This window comes from Quercus lobata, chromosome 2 (assembly GCF_001633185.2).
Source record: "Quercus lobata isolate SW786 chromosome 2, ValleyOak3.0 Primary Assembly, whole genome shotgun sequence".
In the NCBI taxonomy this organism is placed as follows: Eukaryota; Viridiplantae; Streptophyta; class Magnoliopsida; order Fagales; family Fagaceae; genus Quercus; species Quercus lobata.
In genome coordinates, this window is record NC_044905.1 from 73,297,706 (window position 1) to 73,313,722 (window position 16,017).

The following is a 16,017-nucleotide window of genomic DNA, read 5'->3' on the forward strand; positions in this document are numbered from 1 at the left end:
TAAACAGAAACTAAGTTATGCCAGGTCCTCAGATCGCAAACTTAGTGGAAATTAACATCCTATCATTCATACTGAATTGTTAAACAGAAACTAAGTTATGCCAGGTCCTCAGATTGCAAACTTAGTGGAAATTAACATCCTATCATTCATACTGAACTGTTGAACAGAAACTAGGTCATGTCAAGTCCTCAGACCGTAAACTCGGTAGAAATCGACCTGCTAAGTGGTGTATCGAATTATTAAATGGCAAATAGAGTGGTGATGAGCTTTCTAAATCATAAACTTGGTGAAAATAATGCCCTATGAATATTCATTAAAGAGTCAGAAAGAGAAAGCCCCGAATGCATGGTTGGCGTATAATGAAAAAGGTGATTAGGATAGACCCATACAAAATTACGATGACAAAGTAAGTACGGGTGAAGATAACTTAGGGTCATCAGAATGATAAGAAGCTAAACGAGAAAGTACTCTATTAAATGTCTAGTCAAAGTTACAAAACAGTTTCTACTTTTTTACTTTTTGGTAATGTCCCCAGTTGATTGAACTGTGGAGTCCAATTCTTGTTGAAAACCTTGTGAGACCGTCTCTGCCTTTGAAGCAGTGGTGGGTTTGTTGGGGGAAGCTCCTGGAGGGGAATTGCGAGGCAGAGCCTCCTCGTTAGGGTTAACAGCTGGGGAAGGGGTATCAGCTTGGTACGATTGAGGCGCTGAAGAGCGTATCACTTCGGGGTAATATATGTTCTCTGGCTTACGTAGTTCCGATGAGGCTTCGACCCCAGCACAGTCTAGAGCCTCACTCCAGGTTCTCGCGCAGAAGATGCGGCACACCTCCGGAACTTCGGCTCTGAGGGCCTTCTCAGTTTCAGCTATCCCAAGTTCATAGCCCCTCTGCTCGGCTTCATTCATCGCCCGTTCGGACTTGATTTTCGCTTTCTCGGCTTGTTCTTTGAGCTTTTCAGCTTTCTCCCTTAGCTTCTGAGTCTCTTCCAGATGCTTCTTAAGAACAAGAACTTGCTCCTGAGTCTTCTTCAGCTCGGCATTCGCTTCGCGCAGAAGTTTTGCTTGTTCCTCGGTCTGCTTCCGGTAACCTTCTGATGTCAATTCAGCATTCTTGCGAGCTTCTTCTTCGACCTGTAGTTTTTTCCTTGCGGCGATTAAATCCTGTTCAGATTTGGACAAGGTTTGTACAGCCGTTGCCCTTCTTTTTCTTTCACCATCTAGCTGGTTGGAGCAAGCATTGAGCATCTCGTCGAGCTTGAAAGTATTTTGGATGATCTGTAAGAAACGGGGTGTGAATTAGCGTCCTAACTAATGAAAAATGCGCATTAGTAAGCAACAGTCGCACAATGAAACAGTGTAAAAAACGATATCTCACCATGCCCAAATATCGTTTATTGTCAAGGATGAGTTGATTCTTCCGCACCTTCTTTATCTCAGCCATATCCTTTGGGAGCAATAAGGCATCCTCTATGGCCGAGACTACATGACACCCAATGCCGCCGTTGAAGTCCCTTATAGAGGCATCGTCTCGCAGGGGCTCCCCACCGAGCATAGGAGCTGGCAGCCACGCCTGTGAATCGGGGCGTGGGGAATCGGATTTCTCTTGACCCCGCGTAGCGGCGTGCCTAGTTTTCTGCTGCTTTGCAGCTCGTTGGACATCCTCCTCTCGAGTGGGGTGAGATTTACTTGCATCTATCACCTCCTTACCTTTCTGTTCTCTGCGCTTTTCTTGCTCGGCAGCACTGGTCGGCGTTGGTTGCGGAGAATATTGAGGAGGGTGGCGAGGAACTGTAGGAGGAGACCTGACTGGAAGAGATGAAACCAGGGATGGTACTGCTTGGGCAGGTGCAGCCTCTCCCTGTTGACCTTCCATCAGCTCCATTAAACTTTTCTGGGGTTTCCTGTGTACCCCCATCTCGTCAGAACTTTCCTCGGGGCTTGTGGGCTGATCGAGAATCTCTAAGTCGTCCGGGGATTCAGACACTGTTACAACGATTTCCTTGTTTTTTCCCCTTTTCCTTTTTTTATTGGTTCCCTTTTTCTTGAACGAAGATGAGGGTAAAGAAGGCCCCGCCGAGACGTTGGCCACGAGAAGAGGCTCTGTGAAAGGTGTGTGTTTGGGAAGTGGGATACCCTCTGGAACAACGAACCCTTCGTAGGCAACACTGATACGGCGAAGCCGAGGATCGCGTGCCCTAATCACGTACTTCGGCGCCTGAAAGCCAAAAGAAAGGGGGGTGTAGCCAAGAATTAAATGTGCTGCCCGTAGCTGACCATCAGCCTCGTTCACGTATATTTTGGCTTTCAATAATCTGTCTAGGCTCGCTTTATTGACTAATATGAGATTGGGCTTCGTGTAGCGTCTATCTGCAAAACCATTAATTTTAAAGTTAAATTTGCAAAACCCGAAAATAATAAAGGTAAGAAAAATGTGTTCACAAGCTAAGTGGCATAGGTCTGTAACTTTGCACCCACCTGGTGTTCCTTCTACTGTCGGGCAAGGTAGACCATCATGCCATTCCCTAGAAAAAATAAGGAAATCCTCCTTTAAGTACTTATTTGAAGTAGGGAGGCACTGAATTAGCCTCACTGCAGGATATCTCAACTTAAGATAATAATCCTGGTCAGCTAAGCGGTGAAGGCTGTATACCCAATTCACGTCGTGATGGGATAGGTTTAGATCCATTCTCTGATTCAAAGCGTCTATACTCCCTAGAACCCTAAACATATTGGGAGCGCATTGGGTGGGGGATAGCCTAAAGAAATTAAGATAACCCCTAGTGATACTGCCCATGGGGATGGTCATCCCGCCTTCAATAAAGGCGATCATGGGGATAACCATCTCCCCGGTTTGCCTGGCGTCAACCCACTCCCCTTGGGCTGCATACCTCATCCCTACCGTAGGTGGGATATTTTACTTGGAGCGGAAGTTTCTAATACCCTCCTCGGAGTCAACGAGACGCCGAAAGGGATTCCTCTGTTTCCCCATTTTTCTAAAGAGACTTAGTAGAGAAAAAACTTTTTGGTGTAGAAAAACAATGGCAAAAGTTTCAAGAGGACTTACAGGTTCAAAAGAAGGACCTCGGACAACGTATGATTATTTGTAGTCGCCAGGAGAACAGTGAAGACTGAAAGAAGGCAGATTCAATGTATAAACTCTGGAACCACGTAACCATTAAGGACAAGGTGCAGGTTCAATTTGGGAGCGCCTTTATAGTCATGTGAAGGTTGTGAGCGGTAAAATTCCCGCTCACAAAACAAGAGAAGCCCCCTACCGTTAGATTTGGATCTCACCGTCGAACGTGGGAGACAAGGGAGTTGTCAGAATTTAATGCTACCAAAACCGGAGTGCTGAAGTGTCAGGGGCATGCCCCAAAACGCGCACAGGTGCAGGCTTATGACGTCAAAATCCACCTTTTCTCCTGAAGAGTCGAAAAGTAGGATTTTGAGGGGCTATTGTGGGGATCGTTCGACTAATAGGCCCATAGGATTCAGAATGGGTTCAGGATTGTTGGGCCAGTGGCCCATCGGAGGCCATATACTCGTCCGAGGACACCATGGTCCTCGGCAGAACGCATCCGAGGACGATCGCGTCCGAGAACGATCAGGACGTAGTCTCGTTGCGATCAGATCTCAGAATTCAGTCATCTCAAAGGGTAGAGTAGCCGACTAAAGATGAAAGAGATAAGGCAAACAAATATCTGAAGCTACAGCTACCTCCGCATTAATGACCTCTCGACCAACTCTCTGGCCGCATTAATGTGGAGGTGATACCTGAACAGTGGGGAAGCAGCCTTACAGCTGCCTATAGGAAGTTCCAGGAGGTGCCAGATGGGACAAAAAGAAATCCTCCGAACCCAACCTACACGTGTGCGGCGAGGATGAAGCGCAAAAGGAAATATAAAAACTAAAGGAAGAACATGAAAGGGGGGATCGGACAGAAGAAAGAGAGAAAAAAAGAACAAGGGACGGAAAGTAGAGAGAAAAAAGGGAGAAGAGAAAGAAGGATTGGTATTAGTCACTAAGGGGGAATATCCGAAATATCAACTGAAAAACCTTGAACGTTCATGAAATTGAGTCTTGGGAGGTTAGATTACAGTTAGCCTGGTTCTTTACACCCACGCTCTAAAAATCATATTGTCTGGGCCCTTCACGTACGAACCGGATACTGTTTTGGTTCGGTACTAAATCGTGTCCTTACAATATATATATATATATATATATATATATATATATATATAAAGGATTGACAAATGGATTGAAAATATCATTTATGTTGATTTGCAAGACAATTATCACTAACTCTATTGGATATGGTCAGATATGAACCTCAAGCATTTTAATTGGTCATAACTCATTATTCATAAGTCTCTCAAATGAGTCAAGAGCTCTAATTTAGTTGCATTAATCAATCTCTCTTCCGGGAGAGAACTTGAATTTAAATTTTATATCCTACCTTATTGCAGGGAAAAAGGAAACCACTCAAATGCATTATAAGGCATTTGCAAGATACAATAAATAATAAATAAAAGCATTTGTCCCGTCTCGTTTTAATTTATTTTCCTCATAATATGTTTGTCTCAAACTAAATTCCTTGAAATTTAAATCCAAAATGAATTCCTAAAGGTGTGATCTCAACTTACTCAAAATTTATATGTTATATCTCAAAACACACTTAAAACATAGTAAGGAAATCTCAATTTATTCAGGGTGTGGTAAATGGTAATTGAGAGAAGAGTACCAAAATGGGCTGGTTGTAGATTCTTATCAAATTTCAAGAGAGTAAAAATGCAAATGTGAAAATAAACCTTAGTCATTAAAAGAAAAGGATAACCCTTAATTTATTTCCCCTGTTTCTTAGGTGATAGAAAAGGATCTATAGACCACAAATTTAGGAAAGATGCACCAATGGAACCCTCTTATAAGATCACAATTCTCTTGACCATATGCGTGTTCTGGAAATAGTGTCAATTGGTATCATTTTTTGCTGCTTCAATCATTTGGATTTAACGTGATTAAAGCATGCTTATGCTTTTTTTTATAAACAAAAAGCATGCTAATGCTAGTAATTAGAAGAAAAAAAAAAAGATTTTCATAAAGGTAGACATGAAATAGAAGGCTAATTTTTGGTCCTTCCATATTAAAAATCTACATCACAAGTAGAGTAGATGTTAAAGCATCCATATCTTGATCCTCAAGAAGACATAATCCTCTCAGTACAATTTTAGATACATTTAAAAAGGAAGCACAATAAAGATATAATAATAAAAGGGAATAATCCACAATGGACTCAATAAATTAACAATAGATTATAGCAATCACATTTCTTCCACTAGACACCAACCTTCATCTCCTTCAGCTTGGTCCAACACGAATCCCACATCACAAAAACTCATTTTATCATCATCATTACCATCACTTTTTTCGTCATCATCTTCTTTAATCTCAATCTCTGCCTTGTTGTCCCCATTATTTGAAGACCCATAACCATAATATACGTGATCATACTCATTAATATCACTATAAACTTCTTCATCATCATCATCATCATCATTGGCATGATCATTATAAAGATGGTCCAAAATACCTGTGGCAGAAAACCCAGAAAAATTCAAGCCGGGTTTCCTATCCATGACCCGCCAGCTGATTAACCGAGAGTTGGAAACGACATCGTGTGACTTCAGCTTACGGGTCCCCTTGGTCTTGTTCTTGGACTTACATGCTGGGTGGTCATGACACCCTGTGCACCCTGGTGTGCCACACTTGCCCGTGAACTTGGAGTGGTTGGTGGGCTTGGATGGCACCTTGGTAAATAACCCAGCAGTCAGGGGCGAATCGTATTTGTTGACGACTCGGGTTTCGGGTCTCGGGTTTATTGAAGATGGTAGGATCCTGTAGGTCCTAACCATCCCATGTTGGCGACCCTCTCTCTTCATATTTGGTGTCTGCTGTAGGCTAAAGGAAAAGTTGGGACAAGGAATGATAAATGGTTTGTGACTTTGTGCTTGGTCTTATGTAGAGATGAGAAACTTGGGAAGCAAGTAGTATATGTAGTTATGTATTAGCTGGACATAGAACGTGTGGACCACGCAAATAATTAAAGATAGTTCAATTACAATATTGCATAGTGGAAAAAGTGGAAGAGAGAGACAATAAAGCCATTCAATTCTTAACTAATTAGTATGCATTTCGAATGAACTGAATTTTTCAGTTTATTTCTACTTTCAGTTTATTTCTACTATTATTTATAGGTCCTATTATACTTTTTAATACTATTCATAAGTCCTATTGTACTTTTTGATACTATTTATGGTTTCAACTGTACTATTTAGCTTATTTTTTTAACATTTTTTTTACGCTTTTAGTAAAAAGTTTTCAATTTCAACTAAATAAGTTATTCCAAAACGGACACTTAGTATATTATTTTTCCTATTTATCCCCCCAAAAAAAAAAATGAAGTATTATTTTCAACCAACAAGGAAAAAACTAAGTGGCAGTGTTTCACCTTTTATTACCAAAGAAAAAGGTAATTCACCAAATCACCTTTGTTTGTTATGATTTGGATCCACATGTTTTATCTCTGTAGTGTGTAAACATTTCTTTGGTGGGTTTATTTTTACGGCTTTTTAAAATTTTGTTGGTAGCTTCGTAATTGCAAAAAATAAGATATAATACTATTTTCATTCTTAAATTTTACTAAAAGTTTGGTTCCTATACTTCTTAAAGTTCGTTTTTCATCTTTAAACTATTAAAAAATTTATTTTTTGTCCCTAAACTATTAAAAATGTTTAACTTTCTGTCTTTAAACTTTAAAAAATTAAAATTAATCCCAAAACTATTGAAATTTTTTCTTTTTTGGTCCATTTTTTCATTTTTTTTATAGATAATTACATTATGTTGTTAACTTTGTAACTTGAACTCTTTTCCCTTTAGACTCCTAAGCACTTTATGTATAGAGAGGTGCCAATTAAGTTATAATACTCTTAGTCTTTTGTCTCTAAACTAACTCTTGGCCAATTAAGCTACAAGTATTTTTATCAGTCCAAAAAAAGAATAAAAAAAAAAGCTGTTAGTATTCATAGAAACTTTACAAAGTTTAATGATAAAACTTTCTATTTCTAAATGTAGCTAGCGAAGGCAAAATAAGGAATGTTTTAACTCTTTACATATGAATGTTGGTATTGCAAGAGTACATTGGTTTAAGAACTATTTTTAGGAAATTTTTATAGAAAAAGAAAAAAGTAACTAACTTTTTTATAATTTTTTATATTTCTTATAAAAATAGTATTAAAATTTTTTAAAAATGAATCATTATCATATGCCCTAAAGAAGTACCCGTTACCACCCTTCCACAATAACCATCTTCCTAGCTAAAGATTATGCTCATACTTTTTGTTACAGCATCATTGGCATCCTGGGTTCATTTGATTGTTAATTGTTTTCTTTTTGTACAGTATATATAGTATTCATTTCTTTTCCAAAAAAAAAAAAAAGTACTCATTTTAGCTTTAAGATAAAATAAGGGAAGAACTGGATAACTTGATGAACACGGCCATAGTCAAACTTTATCAGGTTGATTTTCTTCATAGCTCTATTATTATTGTGGAAAAAAGTGTGACAAAATTGTTCCTTCGTTCAGCATATTCAAATATTCAATGATTATGTCAAGTATTTCATTTCTGAGTACGAAAAACTTGTACAGGTATATCCTTATATTACCTTCACTAGCTACCTTTTCTAGTTTAACGTGCACACAATGTGCTACATGCAATACCAACATACATGTAACATGTGGCTTAAAAAGGGTAACATAGCTAATCTTTTTGTTTAGAGTCACATTTTCATCAAATGCCAATTATTTGCTTCAAATCGATGTAATTCCAGTGACATGAGAATCCGTACCTTTAAAAAAATAACATTTTTTCCGGGACTGGACTACTGGGTTGCAAAACCCAAATGGCCAGTGCTCATCTGAGCTGCAACAAGCTATACCTCATTGAAATTGTACAATCCACAACTTGTTCATATTATACAAACACTCACAACAAAGCAGTACATATAATCGACTCCAATTAATTTATATCGAGCATTCACTATACATGATTGTTCCTAAAATTTTAGGACTAAGTTTTGATAACTAATACCAACCAAAATAGCTATACATGATTGTTGGAACTTACATATACGTTGTACAAGTAACTAAACCTGAAAATAGCTAGGTTGGAGTTGTATACTATATTATTTATCAAAAAAATCAAAGGAAACAATCTGAAGAAGTCATCATGTATAGGTGATCATCATTTTGATTGATTAACCTTGTTTGCCATCAAATGGCCAATCACCCGAACCAGTGTTTCCAGAAATTTGTTGGCAATAACCTTCGCAGGCAGGTCCACATGCAGCAAGGGTTGCTCCTGAAGTCTTCATGCACACAGGCATGCATTGCTTTGCACAATCTGAGAGTGCTTCACCCACATTGGTATATGCCATTACGACCAGCATGGAGATGAGGAGCATAGCAATGGTGTTCTTGGTGCCCATGTCTTCGTTATTGTATTTTGTGTTATCTCAAAAACAATTGAGAAAGTTAGCTGCTTTTGGTTCATATATAAAGCCTATGAGGTTGAACCCAATTAGCCAACAGGTAAGCTGATCCTCTCGTCTTGGAATGGTTTGGAGCAAAACATGGAAAGATATGAGGTTGAGATAATAAGTTAAGATTTTTTTTTTTTTTTTTCCTAATTAAAAGTCACCTAGAGTTAATATATGCTATATTAAATAAAATAAAATAAAACTCGACCATGCAAAATGATTTTGACTTGGTCAAGATTGTCGTCTAGCTAATAGCTATTTAGGGATGCCTAAACACAAAATGAAAATTTAGTTATAGCCTAATGTTACAACTATCGTTAAAAAAAATAATATAGCTACATATTTTTAAAATCTAATTATTGAATTGAATGATTTTTATATTCTTAATACACATGTCAAATTTTGTCTCAATCAGATTTTATTTACTATTTGAATCATAAACTTATTTTTTTATACATAATTTTAAACTATAAAAATTTGAAATTTAAACATTAAATTGATGATAGTTATTGATTTTTTTTTTTTTTGGAATTTTTGCAATAAAAGATATAAGAAGAAAATGTAATACAATGGCGAATTTACCAAAATTCACATCAATACAAAGATATTGAATGGAGTTATAGCCTAAGGCTACAATTGAGTTTTGTTGCCAAACTCTACCCAACATAAAAATAAAGTTTCACTAAGGTTTGGCATTGGCTTAAAAAGCCATTTTTTTTATCATTTAGTTTATTTTTATTACTATTCAGTTTATTTTTGCTATTATTTATGAGTCACATTGCATTTTTTGGTATTATTCATGGGTCCCACTTAGGGATGGCAAAGTAAGTCCAAACCCATTTGCCCACCCAAACCCACCCATTCTAATTGAACCCAAACCCACCCAATTATTAGTTGGGTTAAATGAGCATCAACCCAATTAAACTCAATGATTATTGAAGGATTGACAAATGGATTGAAAATATCATTTATGTTGATTTGCAAGACAATTATCACTAACTCTATTGGATATGGTCAGATATGAACCTCAAGCATTTTAATTGGTCATAACTCATTATTCATAAGTCTCTCAAATGAGTCAAGAGCTCTAATTTAGTTGCATTAATCAATCTCTCTTCCGGGAGAGAACTTGAATTTAAATTTTATATCCTACCTTATTGCAGGGAAAAAGGAAACCACTCAAATGCATTATAAGGCATTTGCAAGATACAATAAATAATAAATAAAAGCATTTGTCCCGTCTCGTTTTAATTTATTTTCCTCATAATATGTTTGTCTCAAATTCCTTGAAATTTAAATCCAAAATGAATTCCTAAAGGTGTGATCTCAACTTACTCAAAATTTATATGTTATATCTCAAAACACACTTAAAACATAGTAAGGAAATCTCAATTTATTCAGGGTGTGGTAAATGGTAATTGAGAGAAGAGTACCAAAATGGGCTGGTTGTAGATTCTTATCAAATTTCAAGAGAGTAAAAATGCAAATGTGAAAATAAACCTTAGTCATTAAAAGAAAAGGATAACCCTTAATTTATTTCCCCTGTTTCTTAGGTGATAGAAAAGGATCTATAGACCACAAATTTAGGAAAGATGCACCAATGGAACCCTCTTATAAGATCACAATTCTCTTGACCATATGCGTGTTCTGGAAATAGTGTCAATTGGTATCATTTTTTGCTGCTTCAATCATTTGGATTTAACGTGATTAAAGCATGCTTATGCTTTTTTTTATAAACAAAAAGCATGCTAATGCTAGTAATTAGAAGAAAAAAAAAAAGATTTTCATAAAGGTAGACATGAAATAGAAGGCTAATTTTTGGTCCTTCCATATTAAAAATCTACATCACAAGTAGAGTAGATGTTAAAGCATCCATATCTTGATCCTCAAGAAGACATAATCCTCTCAGTACAATTTTAGATACATTTAAAAAGGAAGCACAATAAAGATATAATAATAAAAGGGAATAATCCACAATGGACTCAATAAATTAACAATAGATTATAGCAATCACATTTCTTCCACTAGACACCAACCTTCATCTCCTTCAGCTTGGTCCAACACGAATCCCACATCACAAAAACTCATTTTATCATCATCATTACCATCACTTTTTTCGTCATCATCTTCTTTAATCTCAATCTCTGCCTTGTTGTCCCCATTATTTGAAGACCCATAACCATAATATACGTGATCATACTCATTAATATCACTATAAACTTCTTCATCATCATCATCATCATCATTGGCATGATCATTATAAAGATGGTCCAAAATACCTGTGGCAGAAAACCCAGAAAAATTCAAGCCGGGTTTCCTATCCATGACCCGCCAGCTGATTAACCGAGAGTTGGAAACGACATCGTGTGACTTCAGCTTACGGGTCCCCTTGGTCTTGTTCTTGGACTTACATGCTGGGTGGTCATGACACCCTGTGCACCCTGGTGTGCCACACTTGCCCGTGAACTTGGAGTGGTTGGTGGGCTTGGATGGCACCTTGGTAAATAACCCAGCAGTCAGGGGCGAATCGTATTTGTTGACGACTCGGGTTTCGGGTCTCGGGTTTATTGAAGATGGTAGGATCCTGTAGGTCCTAACCATCCCATGTTGGCGACCCTCTCTCTTCATATTTGGTGTCTGCTGTAGGCTAAAGGAAAAGTTGGGACAAGGAATGATAAATGGTTTGTGACTTTGTGCTTGGTCTTATGTAGAGATGAGAAACTTGGGAAGCAAGTAGTATATGTAGTTATGTATTAGCTGGACATAGAACGTGTGGACCACGCAAATAATTAAAGATAGTTCAATTACAATATTGCATAGTGGAAAAAGTGGAAGAGAGAGACAATAAAGCCATTCAATTCTTAACTAATTAGTATGCATTTCGAATGAACTGAATTTTTCAGTTTATTTCTACTTTCAGTTTATTTCTACTATTATTTATAGGTCCTATTATACTTTTTAATACTATTCATAAGTCCTATTGTACTTTTTGATACTATTTATGGTTTCAACTGTACTATTTAGCTTATTTTTTTAACATTTTTTTTACGCTTTTAGTAAAAAGTTTTCAATTTCAACTAAATAAGTTATTCCAAAACGGACACTTAGTATATTATTTTTCCTATTTATCCCCCCAAAAAAAAAAATGAAGTATTATTTTCAACCAACAAGGAAAAAACTAAGTGGCAGTGTTTCACCTTTTATTACCAAAGAAAAAGGTAATTCACCAAATCACCTTTGTTTGTTATGATTTGGATCCACATGTTTTATCTCTGTAGTGTGTAAACATTTCTTTGGTGGGTTTATTTTTACGGCTTTTTAAAATTTTGTTGGTAGCTTCGTAATTGCAAAAAATAAGATATAATACTATTTTCATTCTTAAATTTTACTAAAAGTTTGGTTCCTATACTTCTTAAAGTTCGTTTTTCATCTTTAAACTATTAAAAAATTTATTTTTTGTCCCTAAACTATTAAAAATGTTTAACTTTCTGTCTTTAAACTTTAAAAAATTAAAATTAATCCCAAAACTATTGAAATTTTTTCTTTTTTGGTCCATTTTTTCATTTTTTTTATAGATAATTACATTATGTTGTTAACTTTGTAACTTGAACTCTTTTCCCTTTAGACTCCTAAGCACTTTATGTATAGAGAGGTGCCAATTAAGTTATAATACTCTTAGTCTTTTGTCTCTAAACTAACTCTTGGCCAATTAAGCTACAAGTATTTTTATCAGTCCAAAAAAAGAATAAAAAAAAAAGCTGTTAGTATTCATAGAAACTTTACAAAGTTTAATGATAAAACTTTCTATTTCTAAATGTAGCTAGCGAAGGCAAAATAAGGAATGTTTTAACTCTTTACATATGAATGTTGGTATTGCAAGAGTACATTGGTTTAAGAACTATTTTTAGGAAATTTTTATAGAAAAAGAAAAAAGTAACTAACTTTTTTATAATTTTTTATATTTCTTATAAAAATAGTATTAAAATTTTTTAAAAATGAATCATTATCATATGCCCTAAAGAAGTACCCGTTACCACCCTTCCACAATAACCATCTTCCTAGCTAAAGATTATGCTCATACTTTTTGTTACAGCATCATTGGCATCCTGGGTTCATTTGATTGTTAATTGTTTTCTTTTTGTACAGTATATATAGTATTCATTTCTTTTCCAAAAAAAAAAAAAAGTACTCATTTTAGCTTTAAGATAAAATAAGGGAAGAACTGGATAACTTGATGAACACGGCCATAGTCAAACTTTATCAGGTTGATTTTCTTCATAGCTCTATTATTATTGTGGAAAAAAGTGTGACAAAATTGTTCCTTCGTTCAGCATATTCAAATATTCAATGATTATGTCAAGTATTTCATTTCTGAGTACGAAAAACTTGTACAGGTATATCCTTATATTACCTTCACTAGCTACCTTTTCTAGTTTAACGTGCACACAATGTGCTACATGCAATACCAACATACATGTAACATGTGGCTTAAAAAGGGTAACATAGCTAATCTTTTTGTTTAGAGTCACATTTTCATCAAATGCCAATTATTTGCTTCAAATCGATGTAATTCCAGTGACATGAGAATCCGTACCTTTAAAAAAATAACATTTTTTCCGGGACTGGACTACTGGGTTGCAAAACCCAAATGGCCAGTGCTCATCTGAGCTGCAACAAGCTATACCTCATTGAAATTGTACAATCCACAACTTGTTCATATTATACAAACACTCACAACAAAGCAGTACATATAATCGACTCCAATTAATTTATATCGAGCATTCACTATACATGATTGTTCCTAAAATTTTAGGACTAAGTTTTGATAACTAATACCAACCAAAATAGCTATACATGATTGTTGGAACTTACATATACGTTGTACAAGTAACTAAACCTGAAAATAGCTAGGTTGGAGTTGTATACTATATTATTTATCAAAAAAATCAAAGGAAACAATCTGAAGAAGTCATCATGTATAGGTGATCATCATTTTGATTGATTAACCTTGTTTGCCATCAAATGGCCAATCACCCGAACCAGTGTTTCCAGAAATTTGTTGGCAATAACCTTCGCAGGCAGGTCCACATGCAGCAAGGGTTGCTCCTGAAGTCTTCATGCACACAGGCATGCATTGCTTTGCACAATCTGAGAGTGCTTCACCCACATTGGTATATGCCATTACGACCAGCATGGAGATGAGGAGCATAGCAATGGTGTTCTTGGTGCCCATGTCTTCGTTATTGTATTTTGTGTTATCTCAAAAACAATTGAGAAAGTTAGCTGCTTTTGGTTCATATATAAAGCCTATGAGGTTGAACCCAATTAGCCAACAGGTAAGCTGATCCTCTCGTCTTGGAATGGTTTGGAGCAAAACATGGAAAGATATGAGGTTGAGATAATAAGTTAAGATTTTTTTTTTTTTTTTTTCCTAATTAAAAGTCACCTAGAGTTAATATATGCTATATTAAATAAAATAAAATAAAACTCGACCATGCAAAATGATTTTGACTTGGTCAAGATTGTCGTCTAGCTAATAGCTATTTAGGGATGCCTAAACACAAAATGAAAATTTAGTTATAGCCTAATGTTACAACTATCGTTAAAAAAAATAATATAGCTACATATTTTTAAAATCTAATTATTGAATTGAATGATTTTTATATTCTTAATACACATGTCAAATTTTGTCTCAATCAGATTTTATTTACTATTTGAATCATAAACTTATTTTTTTATACATAATTTTAAACTATAAAAATTTGAAATTTAAACATTAAATTGATGATAGTTATTGATTTTTTTTTTTTTTGGAATTTTTGCAATAAAAGATATAAGAAGAAAATGTAATACAATGGCGAATTTACCAAAATTCACATCAATACAAAGATATTGAATGGAGTTATAGCCTAAGGCTACAATTGAGTTTTGTTGCCAAACTCTACCCAACATAAAAATAAAGTTTCACTAAGGTTTGGCATTGGCTTAAAAAGCCATTTTTTTTATCATTTAGTTTATTTTTATTACTATTCAGTTTATTTTTGCTATTATTTATGAGTCACATTGCATTTTTTGGTATTATTCATGGGTCCCACTTAGGGATGGCAAAGTAAGTCCAAACCCATTTGCCCACCCAAACCCACCCATTCTAATTGAACCCAAACCCACCCAATTATTAGTTGGGTTAAATGAGCATCAACCCAATTAAACTCAATGATTATTGGGTTTTAACAAAATCCTCATTGAACCCATTGAGCCCAATTTAACACAAAAACAATATACCCAAATTCAACCCAGCCCTTCCCATAACATTAAAAAAAGAAAAAAAAAAAAAAAAAAGCCCTCAGACGTTACATTTTCCTTCATTTTCTCAGCCTCCAAACATTTCTCTCTCTCTCGCTTATTCTCTCTCTCTTTCTCTCTCTAGCTCTCACAGAGAACAATGAGGCACAACAAATACAGCACAGAGACCACCAAATCTCGCTTCTTAGGAACCATATTCACTTCCTCCATTTGAAACCTCCTTCCCAGATCTCTCTCCAAACAATCCAAATCCACCTCTGGAGGAGAGGGCGGTGGAGGAGAACAAAATGGTGGAGAAGGATTGGGAAAGGAAGGCGGAGAGAATGGCGTCGAAGGCTATGGAGTCGAGTGTCCACCTCGCTGATCTCGCCTACCCACTCTTCGTCTCTTTCTCTTCTAGCCTGCCTAGCGCCGATCTCTCTTCTCCCTTTCATTTTTTTTTTCTTCCTCCACTCCTTACCGATCTTGTCTAAGTTTTTTCTTTCTTTTGCCAATCTCGCCTGAGTTTTTCTTTTGTGGTTGTGGGTTGATTTTCTTGGCTTGGGTTGTTGTGGGTTTTATTTTTGTGGTTGTGGGTTGGCTTTGAGATCGGAATTTCTGGCTTTGATTAGTATTTTTTTTTTTTTGGGTTAATAATTAGAGGTTGGGCTGTGTTTGGTTGCTGAGAAAACGAAGGAAAATCACAGTTTTTATTCGTTTAGGGACAAACCCATGAATCCTATTTAGGTTCTTAGCTAAATTCGGCTATTGATTTTGCTAAAGAAGAAAAAAAGAATCTTAATCTTTTGATTTTGCTGAAGAAGAAAAAGAAATTTTAGATCAAAGAAAAGTTTTTTCCTTTTCCCAAGAAAGTAAAGTGGAGACTAGAGAGAGTGGAAAATAGAATCCAAGAAAGTGTTGGAGGTTTCACTTTAATGGCATTTTGGTAATTTTCATAATTGGGTAATTGTGGTTTTCACTTTAATGACATTTTGGTAATTTTGATAATTGGGTAATTGGGTGAGTTAAGGTTTACCCATAATAATTGGGTTGAGTTGGATTTGAGTTTGAAGCAATTAGTTAAATGGAGTTTAACGGGTAAATGAGTTTTATATACCCAACCCAATTATGTCTACCTCAAATA

General features: G+C 35.8%; 3 protein-coding genes across 3 annotated transcripts; all 3 read right to left on the bottom strand.

Annotated features, from left to right (window-relative positions):
* Positions 1-512: 512 nt before the first annotated feature.
* Positions 513-1,881, bottom strand: LOC115970292 (translation initiation factor IF-2-like). Its single transcript, XM_031089946.1, has 2 exons — positions 1,707-1,881; positions 513-982 (listed from the first exon to the last, which is right to left on the bottom strand). The coding sequence occupies exons 1-2, from the start codon at positions 1,879-1,881 to the stop codon at positions 513-515; spliced, it is 645 nt and encodes a 214-aa protein (XP_030945806.1).
* Positions 1,882-5,118: 3,237 nt separating this feature from the next.
* On the bottom strand, positions 5,119-6,002 carry LOC115978242. Its single transcript, XM_031100262.1, has one exon. The coding sequence runs from the start codon at positions 5,933-5,935 to the stop codon at positions 5,318-5,320; it is 618 nt and encodes a 205-aa protein (XP_030956122.1). The 5' UTR covers positions 5,936-6,002; the 3' UTR covers positions 5,119-5,317.
* A 4,400-nt stretch (positions 6,003-10,402) lies between these two features.
* On the bottom strand, positions 10,403-11,286 carry LOC115978243. The gene has a single exon (XM_031100264.1). It carries the CDS (start codon positions 11,217-11,219, stop codon positions 10,602-10,604), a length of 618 nt encoding a protein of 205 aa, XP_030956124.1. The 5' UTR covers positions 11,220-11,286; the 3' UTR covers positions 10,403-10,601.
* Positions 11,287-16,017: the final 4,731 nt, after the last annotated feature.

Excerpts from the sequence above, each read along its gene's own strand:
- LOC115970292 (XM_031089946.1), bottom strand. The coding sequence starts at position 1,881 with ATGGAGCTGATGGAAGGTCAACAGGGAGAGGCTGCACCTGCCCAAGCA. Across the intron at positions 983-1,706 it reads AAAGCGCAGAGAACAGAAAG|AGACTCAGAAGCTAAGGGAG; the intron begins GTAAGGAGGTGA and ends AGCATCTGGAAG.
- LOC115978242 (XM_031100262.1), bottom strand. The coding sequence starts at position 5,935 with ATGAAGAGAGAGGGTCGCCAACATGGGATGGTTAGGACCTACAGGATC.
- LOC115978243 (XM_031100264.1), bottom strand. The coding sequence starts at position 11,219 with ATGAAGAGAGAGGGTCGCCAACATGGGATGGTTAGGACCTACAGGATC.